The sequence below is a fragment of the Lissotriton helveticus genome, chromosome 2_2, assembly GCF_964261635.1.
Source record: "Lissotriton helveticus chromosome 2_2, aLisHel1.1, whole genome shotgun sequence".
NCBI classification, from domain to species: Eukaryota; Metazoa; Chordata; class Amphibia; order Caudata; family Salamandridae; genus Lissotriton; species Lissotriton helveticus.
In genome coordinates, this window is record NC_136060.1 from 107244409 (window position 1) to 107256790 (window position 12382).

General features: G+C 47.1%; 1 protein-coding gene across 1 annotated transcript in view; it reads right to left on the reverse strand.

Annotated features, from left to right (window-relative positions):
* Positions 1–288: 288 nt before the first annotated feature.
* PAICS (phosphoribosylaminoimidazole carboxylase and phosphoribosylaminoimidazolesuccinocarboxamide synthase) overlaps positions 289–12382 on the reverse strand; it is a 321486-nt gene continuing 309392 nt past the window's right edge. Inside the window, exon 20 of the mRNA XM_078678871.1 lies at positions 289–547. Coding sequence (XP_078534997.1) covers positions 381–547 — 167 coding nt within the window. The 3' untranslated portion in view covers positions 289–380. The remainder of the gene's footprint in view (positions 548–12382) is intronic.

The following is a 12382-nucleotide window of genomic DNA, read 5'->3' on the forward strand; positions in this document are numbered from 1 at the left end:
AGGGCAGAGCTTCAAATGAGGGATGTAGCATGGCCTTTCAGAAAGGAGATTAAGGATACATTTCCGGACAAGTTTGTTTAGAAATTGAGGAACTAATTGAGCGTAGGAAGTTACGAAATTTTAGTTGCGACACCCAACCAGAAAGTCCAATTCCAATCCAGTGCAGAAATGTGAACTATTGCCTATTTTGAGGTACGCCAGAAGTAGAAAGATAAATTGAAGGTGTAAGCTTAATTCACCACTACTGTATAGAATGGTAAAAATACAATACAAATGACTCCACATAAATTAGGAACAAGTGCCGTGGTTTTATTTGGAATGACTGGTAATATCAAAGGTTTTTCCCACACAAAAAGTATATGTACAATAGCAACAATTTATTACATGCTGCACTCCCTCAGCTTTTTGTCAGCTTGCTTAAGGGAGATCCAAGTGTTCAGAGTGCTTGACCGCAGTTTAGACCACACCAGGTGATTGTTTAATCCAAAAATCTGAGCAGCAAATTGAGCAGCAGCTTCAGGTGAAAGGACAGTGGAACAGCCAAGACCTGAGAAAAGGGAAATCAATTGTATAGTGAGAACATCGAAAATTAACATTTCATACGATTTTAAACATACTTTTCTAAGCTCAACAGCAGACCTGCTACCAATCATTTTGTAGATCACTTCTTGAAATACCCCCATTAATTCATATAACCCATTTTGTAATCTATGGAGCATAAAGTAGAATACGCTGGACATGGGAATGCATCAAGTGTAAGACCTCAAACAACTGAGAGCAAGGGTGGAGATCTACAAGGTTCTGGGTGCTCGGATGCCAGGTGCTGCAGTTACTGGTTGAAGACCTAAACTATTTTTCCATTATGACTTTACCATGAATGTCAACCAAATAAATTATCCTATAGTCAATTTAATAAACCATGCTATATGCTCTGATAACATTAGCAAGGTTTACATAAGAAACTCTTGGGAAAGCATTTGCATAGCGCACCATCACTAAGGTTAGTGTATGCTGCAAGTAGTTTTGATTTGCGTTCATGGCATATTGCTTTCTTGGAAGTCTGGTTCTCTTCAAATCCAGGCTACTGCTACCAAATACATGCCAATCCTAGTTTCATACCATCCCTAAAATACAGCCATTGCATTGCCCTACCCCTAGAAATAATCTCGAGGGAAAAAAAAAATGTATAAAGCAGGCAAACCTTTTGAACGATACACTGTAGACTATTAAGATATGTACATGACGAATGCTCAATCAATAAAAAAATACAAAAAGCGAGCACACCCAATTTCGGCTTTCTGCTGAAGTCAGTGTCTTAGCCATCAAATAGATTTAGCAAAACACCCTGAATAAAGCAGCTGTACATAAACTATACCGTGAAACAAAAAAAGCATTTTATTACTTTCACTGGAAGTTTTATTCTACATTAATGACCGGGTACAGGGCAATTATTTAACAGTTTAATAATGTATTCACGGGGACCCTATAGCCAAGCCAGACTTTTATTAATGTACATAAGATAAGAATGTGCGCTTTATTCTAAATAAATGTGTATGTTAGTTTCAATCTAATTAGGATCCATAAATGTGCACATTTGTTGCAACTTTGTGCACATTTGTTGCAATTTAAAGTTGTAGCGTGAAGTCCTATTCGTGGTTATACATATTGTGGAGTACTAAGCATTGCATTTGGTGAGTGTGAGTTATGGTTCGCTGAGCTAATCAAAACTGAGGATTTAAAAAAAATTTGTAGCAATAACTGCATTTTAACGGGCGGGTTCAAAAGAATTTCAGATTCAGTTTTAGAAGAAAAAAAAGTTGTTTCCGCCAAAACAAACCATAACATGTTTTTTCAGACTGAAAGTTAAAATCATTTTATTGGTGCTAGTGTAGATATGAGCAGTGAGTATGTGGTAGGTGTAGTGGTAAATGATACGTCACTGTATCAAGTTAAAGCATACACTTCACCACTAGTACTTCCTTCAGCTACGTGCAACAGGAAGGACTTCAGGGCATGGACATTGGGCACTTGTCTCTCTGGGACAAGTCTTGGCCTCCACATTGATCAACCTCTACCTCAAAATTTTTGCTTACCTGATGAACTCTGGGTGAAACCCATCATCAATATGCAGATAAGAGTTATTCTGGTGATATAGCAGAATATTAAGAGCCAGCTGCCCACTTAAATACGGTCTCAAACAAACCCAAATGTGGATGCGGAGGTGAAAACTCAAATTATCTATGGGTTTAATTTATCAGATTAGGAATGCACTGTGTAACCGTTTTACTATTGGAGGAAGGAAAGGGATAGGAACACTATTCAACCAGGTAGCGAGGATCCAATATCAGATGTTTTCAGAATACAGCACCAGAGTCCAGACTGTGCATCTAGAAAGTCTGAGCCTGAAGTGGATTTGGCTTGGCCTGAACCCAGGGTGGGATTAAAAGAACTCCATAGTCTTGGGCCTTGAAGCCCCAGGGATCTGCCACCAGGCTTCTTCTTGTTCAATCATTGCTAGATCAAGTGAGTAACAAGTGACTGAAGGTATCTGGCACGGAGCTATGTTCAGCCAAGTATTTGGGACTCTTTCCTAGTGTGCTTTTTGCACTGTTAAAAATCTTGAATATGAACTTTGCTTTGGAAAACATTAAAAGCAGGGTTAAAGTAGTTCAGTCTGCGCACGTTACGATACATTTTGGTGGCCTGAACAAGTTGATGGCTAGGGAGAAAATTCCTTTCTACCATTAAGATGATCTCAGTCATGCAGCCATAGCTCTCCTTAATACAAGACAGGAGATGGTCCAAGTATTTAATGGGAATGGTGGAACTGTTCAGGTTCTCTCAATGGAAACATTTGGGTATTGTCTGCATACATTTACAAGCCGTAGAGAATTTGTCATTTTTACGTGGTGTCCCCCGATAGATTGTGTTAATACAATTTGGGGTTATGTGAGCTAAAATGTAAGCTAATTGACCCAAAGATCTTTGTACCTGGGCAACTCAGACTTGTTCTTGCCATCCCAGCACTGCGTTCCACAACCTGGGGTCCATCACAGAGAAGCATTCCCCCATCCAGTTTGGCTGACTTAGAGGGGAGAGCAGTTTTCCAGGTTGTTGAAAGACCAAAGCTGTCGTGCCAGAAGAATCACCAAAGCCAGTTTTTAAAAACACAGAAGGAACAATTTCAAAGCCAGATGTGTACAGCAAGCAAAGTAGCTTAAAAGGGATGAAGGTTTGGATGTGGAGCCACTGTAAAGATCTTAACAGTGGGCTGGCACAGCAGGACGCTCGAAACATTAGAGCAGCATTGTATTGTACAACCTGTAATTTCTTCAAAGGGGATGAAAGACACAGGTCAGTATAATTATCCACCCAAGAGAAATATCTATATACTTTCCTTCAGCTGAGAGAAAGTGCATGGTAATACAAAGTTTTCCAATTAGATGATCTAGGAAGAGCCCACAGTTTAATCTTGAGCATCTAAAGAAAGGAGAATGAATGGATACTTCCAATTTCTTAGCCACACTAGTAGGGGGTCTTTTGAAGAATGGGTGGGTGGCCCAGTCTCAAGCCCAGAAGCATTAAAAGACAAAAAGATAGGGTTTGTCACCCAAAACAAGGATCTGTTTTAGAGTTAAACTTCAGCTAGCTGCTACATTCCTCCATCTATCATCGCTGGTAATCACCTCGGAAACTCCGGTGAGGCACGGCTTCAGCAGTATTTAGGTGTCACCCATGTATGTATAATATTTTAGCCATGGGTATCGGATCAGGCAGGAACCAGAGTCATATAGATATTAAAGAGATGCTACAAGGAAAAAACCTTAGCTAGAGTAAGTGTTCCTTATCTGTAATGAAAAATGGAGGCAGGAACATCCTCTTAGTACAGCCAGGCATAGCAAAAGGAGGTGTTAAACCGTGTCAAATGTCAGACTTAGAAGGGTCAAGGTGCTGACAATAGACTAATTTAAATGTAACATGTACTCCAAAACAAAGTTTAATAAAAAAAGAAAGACAAAGGAGTAGCAGCAAAGTCATTCAGATTCACAAAAAGGTGACAAAAAAAATGTACAATTTTCTTTGGGCCACAGCTGGATTTTCTCAAGAGTGGCAGGGCAGTAACGGTCTTAAAATCAGTGGGAACACCACATTATGCCAGAGAGAAATTATGAATTCTACATAAAGATAAAGCGAACACTAGGCCAGAATCTCTGAAAATGTGCCTAAGAAAAGGATTTTTGGGAGAACCCATTTAAGAGATTGAATACTTGTTAGGAAGGGGAAAAACAATGCATGTGGCTAGAGATCCTTGATGGAACAGGGAGATCTGCGTACCTAATAGGTCTACACTTTGAAGAAAAGAAGGCAGATGAATCCTCAAAGTTGTTTGTACAGCATAAACAGTTACCATTATCAGTGTCAGAATGCTCTGGTAGGGTTCTGAAAACTGCCCCATCAAAGAATATTGTAAAGAACTTTAATATTACTAAACTCTCGTTCATCAGACCTAGGGTGTTTATGATCGGGAACAAAGAGCAAATGTTCATAGTTACAACTCCACCAATGCTTAGGTTTTTTCCTTGCAGTTTTTAGGAGGCATGACAGATCAAAAAACCAGGAGGCTTGAACCGGAACTAGTTTAGTCAGAGTGCACAGTGTGATAGTAGCATCCACTGCCTCAGACCATGTCTAGATGGTAAAAGTCAGGTCGGTTTCCTAGCTAAACATGGAAGCTTTGCTTAATTCCTTACTGACAGGAGTCATACCAGTCTGCCAATTACCCACCTTCACAACCCTATCAGAGATGATTAAAATAGTATTTTGCTTGCCAACATAAAGGTCAGCACAAGGGTGGGCGTGGCTGAGCCAGCCAAGATGGCGGACAAGCTTTCCTAGAGCTCCGGACGGCTGCCCGTCCACCGGTGTCAATTACCGCCACCACACGTATGCGACACCCCCCGCTTGCATGAGAGACTCCCGCGACCACCCCGGGAGCCTTGGAGAGCGGCGGGTGGCTGAGATGCACCTGGAATGACCAGAGTCATTCGCCGCCAGGTCCCACCTAAAATGGCGGCGCCCAGCGACTGATGCCAGGGGTCCCAAGTGATTGGAACGGGCCTCCTGATAACGGGCTCCGGAGCCCTTCCTGCGCCCCGGACACCCTACGCGCCCGGAGGACGCTGCCGCCCAGACAACAGGAGCTGTAGTGCCACGAGAAGGCTCTCGGTGGTGGCGTGACCCCGCCGTTCCCTGGCCCGTCTGGGCGGCCCGGCGAACCCAGGGGGCGCGAGAGTCCGGCAAGATCAGGCAGCCTGGCCCCCGCGTGAGCGGCCCCTGAGAACACCGCGGAGAGTGTGTCCCTGCATGTGCCCCCGCTGCCCGCTGCTGGGGGCCCGGGAGGCGGTGAGACGATGACCACGTGGATTCTCCGCCAAATGGCGCCACCCGGATAGTCCCGCGGGGGAGCCGGACAACAAGGCCCCTGAGACCTGACGAGGCCCCCGAGACCCGCACACTCTGAACCATCAAAGGCGCAACGCCCTCTGAAGGACCCACGGCTGCCACAGGCACATTGGTGCAGGGGCCAGCGCGCTCCGCGGCTGGCGAGCCGCCCGGACGGCTCCACATTTCATTGCCCCCTGGCGGCCCGATCGGGGCCCGTTGAGTGCCGGTGAACCGACGCGACCGCCCCCCTGAGAGGCGGTGGAGCTGTAGGCGGTGCGTGACCGAGAGAACACGCCGAAGGCCTCCCCGGCACCCGGCCAGCCCGGGCCGCGTGGGACACGCCCGGCAACGCGGGGGGCACTCACCTGGACCCTGCGCCGCTCCCCGGCTCGGCCGCCTCCTTGACAAGGACCCGCGAGGGTACGCGACAGAGCACCCCAGCTCACCCGGCTCGGCGGCATCCGACCCACCCAACGGGAGGGGGCTAGACAGAGAGGTTGTCGCTGGGCGGAGATCTGTGACTGGACTCGGGAGCTTCACCTGACTACATCGCCACAAGAGACGCGACCAGCAAGTGTAAAGGGGACAAGTCGCGGCGTCTCTGGTAGACCACATCGGGCCGGCGGGTCACCCAAGCCACCAATGGGAAGACCACAGAGAGGGAAGACCACAGAGAACGATGACCACGGCGCCGGCCCTGAGACGTTCACCCTCCCCGGGTCCCACGCGCAAGTCGAAGATCGGAGGGCCGCCGCAGGAGACGGACATGTCAACGAAGCTTGACAAGGTGCTAGCGGCAATCGAGCACTTCCGGATGTCCATGGAGACCAAATTCGGGGAATTGGCCTCGGACATTAACCTGCTACGAGATGACCATAGGAAATTGGCGGATAAGGTGAAACGGGAAGGTCAAACGCTACAAGAACTGAAACCGCAGGTCCAGGTCAACCAAAAAGCCATCAAAGAACTGCAGGACAAAGTCAATTTCCTGGAACGCAAGGCGGACGATTTGGAGGGGCGCTCCCGCCGGAGTAATATACGCTTGATCAACCTGCCGGAAGGAGTGGAGGGGGCAGACCCAGCTCAATACATGGATAAAAACATTCACCCGGACCCAAGACCTCACGCCATTCTTCTCCGTGGAGAGAGCGCACAGGGTCCCGGCCGGACGCCCACCGGCTGGTTCCCCACCCAGACCATTCCTGCTAAAGCTTCTACATCATCAAGACAGGGACACGATCCTGCGGGCAGCCAGGCAAGCGAAAGTCCTCAGGGTGGAAGACAAACACGTGATGGTGTTCCCGGACTATTCCCAAGCAGTGCAGCGCCAACGCGCCACATTCCAGGCGGTGAAGCAAACCCTACGTCAACACAGGATACAGTACGCCCTCCTCTTCCCGGCCCGCCTCAAAATCATACATGAAGACTCAACACACTTCTTCACAGATCCAACGGAGGCGAGGCGCTGGTTAAATCATCGCAATCAGAACCGGTCAGAACGTGAAGATACACCGCCGAGCTCTTCATCCAGCAGGCGGCAGCGACTACGATCCAAGAAAGTCACTCTCAAGCAGATGAGTCACCCGTCGACTCAACACCAAGCGCGCCCCGGATTTGGAACAAATCATAGCGGATCGGCGGAGGGCCATACAAGCGGCGGTCCTACAGACAGACGTCGAACGGGAGGAGGATCGAGGCCCCCACATCTTCACATCCGAAGACGCAGATCAGAGCGACGCCCGCACCTCCAGGGACGGCTCAGCTTCTCCGCCAATGGTGACTCCGCAGACGGCGGACACGCTCATCTGAGGGCTGCTGGCATAGACCGCGGTAAGACCGAGATACCCGAGCATGTTTACCGACGAGGGACACCGGGAAGCCCCACATAAGGTAATGGTGGAAGCAAATGCACTTGCAGAGCTGCGGTGTGGCGGGCGGCCTAGCCCTGGCCCCACGGCAATACCGCCGCTCCACCCCCTCACACCAAACGAACTAGAGACAGTACGAGATGTACGGTTTGGACTTATTGTGCCAAGCAATAGGCCCCTTCAGTTGGGACTGTTTCCCGGACGTTGTTTTCAAGTTACTCCCCCTTCCCACTTTACCCGGATACACTTACGGGAGCGGACAATTGGTCTCTGTGGAGGCATGTATGGAGGGAGGATATACAGGCGGGTGTGGCTCTGGTTACGGGCAACTGGTGGTGGGAAGACCAGCCGACAACTGACAATCTCACATGACGAAAACCCCTAATACGGATGTTACCTTTATCACACTTAATGTCAGAGGACTGCACACGGCGAGTAAGCGCTATGCAGTCTACGCTTATCTGAAAAGACAGCAGGCCCACATGGCTCTCTTGCAAGAGACTCACTTGACGACGACGGAAGCTGGCAGGTTACAGAAAAAGTGGAGGGGCATAGTATGTGCCACAGGGTACTCTGCATTCGCATGGGGTACATTGATTTGGGTCAGACCGGGAGCCCCCTTTAGAGAGCAGACCAGGGTGGTGGATAGGGAGGGACACTCTTGGCCTGGTTAGCTAGACAAGATCCTGACTTGAAACCCATCACGGAAATCACAGACCAGTCCGGTCGACTCCAGACCTCCCAACTCACAATCATGCAAGTTTTTCACACGCATTACTCGCACATATACCAGGCTCCAAGTCAAGGAGACCCCCACGCGATAGCCAGCTTCTTTCTCACGTTACCCATCCCCCAAGTTTCGCCAACAGTCCAGAAGGACCTGGACCAGAAAATAACACGTACCGAGATTAAGGCAGCGATAGGAACACCAGCCAGGAATAAGGCCCCAGGCATGGACGGCTTCCCCCTCGAATATTACCATACATTCTCAGTTCACCTCGCCCCACAAATGGCAACCATGTTAGAGGACGCGCTCAAGATGGGGGTACTCCCAAGTTCCCTTAGGGAATCGCTGATAGTCTCATTCCTGAAACCACACAGGGACCCCCGGCTCCAGTCGTCTTACAGACCGATCGCACTACTCAACTTGGACTGTAAAATCTTAGGTAAAATGTTAGCAATGAGATATGCCCAAGTCGTACCCCAGCTGGTCCATCCCGACCAAAATGGATTTGTGCCGAACCGCAACATGTCTCACAACCTCCGTAGACTATTCCACATCCAGGACGTGACGCGTGAACGGTTCCCAAATGCAGCCTGCCTAATCTTAGACCTCGAAAAGGCGTTCGATACTCTCCTATGGCCATACCTGTTAGAGGTCCTCGCAAAAAACAATTTTGGCCCACGCCTAACCGCTTACACCAGGCTCCTCTATATGCAACTCACGTCCAGAGTCCGGATGGGTACTTACATTTCACCGGAATTCAAAGTGGAGAGAGGGACCAGACAAGGATGCCCGCTGTCGCCCCTCTTGTTCGCCCTGGCGGTTGAACCTTTGGCGATACGCCTACGGCGAGAGGGCGAAGGCTGGGGAATTCCTCTGGCGCACACATGGCACTGTGTATCCCTATACGCAGATGACCTTCTGATCTATGTCAGAGACGCCACGAGCGACCTGACATGCATCTGGAAAACGCTGGAGGAGTTCGCAGACGTGTCGGGCCTCAAGGTTAACTGGGGGAATCCTCCCTATACCCACTGAGCCCCCATATGGCTCCTTTCGAAGCCCAGGTGGGCGCCCAATCACTTGCATGGAGTGCTGAGGCCCCTCGATACCTGGGAGTACGGTTGTACCACACCCCAGAGGACATATATGATGGAAATCATCGCATAGCCTTAGCCGGACTACGATCAGCGGTAAGCTTCTGGAGGACACTCCCACTGGCGCCTATAGGCTGAGTGGCCCTGGCAAAAATGATCATGGTCCCCCCGATTACTGTACCACTTCGTGAACCTCCCTGTGATCCCGCCTCGATCTTAACCTAAAACCCAATAAACAAAAAAAACAAAGGTCAGCACAAAATGATCTAACTAGGCAACAGGTCTAAACAAGTAATCAAATGCAATGTGTGGGATATCGAATAAAAACCAGTAGTAAAATGTCCATTACGAGTGGGTACCTAAATCCATTGTGACCAGGCAGAACCACCATATTTAAGAATACAGAAGCCTGCAATTTGGGCCACCTGCATGGGAGTCAGAAATCCCCAAGAATTAAATAGTTGCCACGTGGAATGAGGAAGCTAGTGCCAGCAGCCATAAAACCCAAAATGTAAAAGATGGGTGTAAGAGAACAGTACAAAAACAGAAAGGAAAGTATCAATTGTAGGTTAACCAAATGAAATAGTTTAAGCGCCTGGGATAACCGGAAATTATAGAGAATTAACTCAAAGGTTATCACTGGGGATGCGCTCAATTCCACTATTGGAATTGTTCCCTGCGGGTCAGTTAATAGGACCAGTATGATCAGGTGGAACCATTTCTGCAACAATCTGTGTGGATCAATCCTCAAACTAGATATCAGTCAGCAACATTATGTTCAGCTTATACGATACCAAAAGATCCTGAAAACCAGAAGAATGGCAAACCAAGAAATTGAATGATTAGGAGTTCCACCTTTAGAGAGGCTGGGTTAAGGTTGCACTATACCTGGAGAATTATATACAAGAAGCCCAAATCAGAAAGTTTCATTTGCCCCGGTATGTCAAACCTTTACAATGTTAAGATGATGGCACTAAGATCACATATCAGACATGAGGGTGCAACAGTCATCAAGTTTGAAGCCAGCAGTATAACCAGCTCCTTGAGCCCAGCCAGGCTGTTCTTAGGCATGCTAGAGCCCTTTGGATATGGCTGCTCGGCCAAGCGAGTCAGTTGGACGCGTGGTAAGCAGTAGGAGCCCACTCAGTCACCGTGTCCGCCCCCACTGCATCATATAAATAACTACCCAGAGTACAGAAATTTTGTAAAAGAACAGAGCCAAGAGAAAATAAAATGGCTTGGGCACTGCAACATGTGCACTAACATTCTGTAGCGGTTTCCCAACCTCTAAACATGGTAACAGGTTTGCTAACCCCCTATTTGGTATATCAACATGTTACTTAAGGTTATAATAAACTGGTACATGTAAGGGGCATAAAAATTATGTCATATGTGGGCTGCAGTGTAAGTTTACAAAAACTACCTACAGAACGGACTTCAAAGGCAGGATTTCAAACCCGCCAAGGAAGCACTATAGTGCTGTAAGCAAAGCAGCAGCAAGCAAATGTCAAAAATAATTGGTCATGTTTCGTGGACAATTTGACATTAGCCAAGTAATGTAAAACCCAGCATAGCCTGTAAGCATTAGGTAGATCAGTGAGACATAGGATCTAGATTGGTACATTTCTGCAGTGACAGGGCACACAAGCTACCCTTCACTGGTGCAGCAGTTTAATTGGTAAAACACGATCCGTGAACAAGTTATCACTTCATAATTTGGCTTATGAAACAACAAAATCTCTGCCAACATTCAGTGGTGATAAATATAAATCTGTTAAATATATTGCAAAGTGGATCTTATTAATACGTGTTTCCATCAGCTTGAAAGAAAGGACAGTAATAACTTCTGATAATTAAAGCTGTCTGCAGTACGAGCTTAACATAACTCTAAAACAACTATACTTTGAAGAGATAAAAATGAGAACATGCAGACTATCTGCCTGGGAAAGGCTGGAGGCCTTTGCTTTCCCCTACAACCAAGCTCTCTAGGCCATCTGTACAGCCACGGTCACCATTAAAAGAAAGAAAAAAGCGAATTTTACTGAAGCAGCGGACTGCAGCTAGGGCTCGGGTTCAGCCCAATGAGTGTTTCAGCATGCCACCCAATGCCATATGTGCCTTGTTCCCCTGGAAGCTATCTCAAGCAGTCCGAAAGCTTTAGGATGGAACAGGGGGAAGGTATCGAAGATTTGAATAAGTTTGGGGGCAGCAGGAAGGAAATTGGTTAGAGAAAGGTCAGTCTCCCTATGGTTCTGTGGTGAGCCCATCGCACCTTTTATTCCCTCCCCAAGATGTAGGGCGAGAAGACTGCTGCTTTTCAGTTGTGTACTGTCAAATGCTTAGAGACTCGGTAACGATGTGTAGGTCAAGCCTAGCGCAGCGTGCAGGTCCTGCATAGGAGATGACCTCTTTGAATCGGTTTGTACTTTTTCAAAAACATGCATGTACTCCACTGTTTCCAATTGAGCACTCGTATATGTATGGCATCCACCTTGCGGGAGCGAGCAGCGGCGCCATCAGTTTCCAATTATCATGCCTGTTTACATTTGCCTGTCTCGTGGTCGCATTTTTTGGAAACAGATGGCAGTCGCATTCACTTTTGCAGCCCTGCGTTTAACTTTGATGTCTATTCCCCTCCCACCCATCTGGAAATCTTTTTTCATCTTAATACACCTTTCAATGCTATTTTTCCTTGCCCTTTATTTGCTCCATTAATGTATTAGGTGGTTACTTAGATTTAAGGTACGAGTCCCCGAGGGCTGGTTTTCCATTCTTCAACTTCATATGGAATGTTACACACGGGGAGTGTGGCAGAGAAGAGGTGTTTTGCTTCATTCATCTATTTGACTGAAATTGCCCCTCTGTACTTTGATACAGACCACAAGCACACTGCAGATCCCTCCGATTCCTAGATTTGGTGTTCTGTTAAACCGAAATAAAGGACATCTTGGTTTCCTTTTACGTCCCATTTTGTGCAATTATTAGAAACGAAAACATCCGATACCTCCCCTGTGTAATATTCTTTTAATTATGTGTAAGGTGTGCCATGTTATATACTTTTGCTCACCAGAATACTGGTGCTCAATTACATTCTGATAAAAAAAAAAAAAAAAAAAACACCGAACTTCATAAATGTGTAAATCTGAAGATCAAATATTTAATGTCTATATTTCTTTTCAAATGCTTAATTGTTTCAGTTCTTTCTATTGTACCTGTATCTAGAAGTTTGTGCTGCAAAGTTTGCGTTT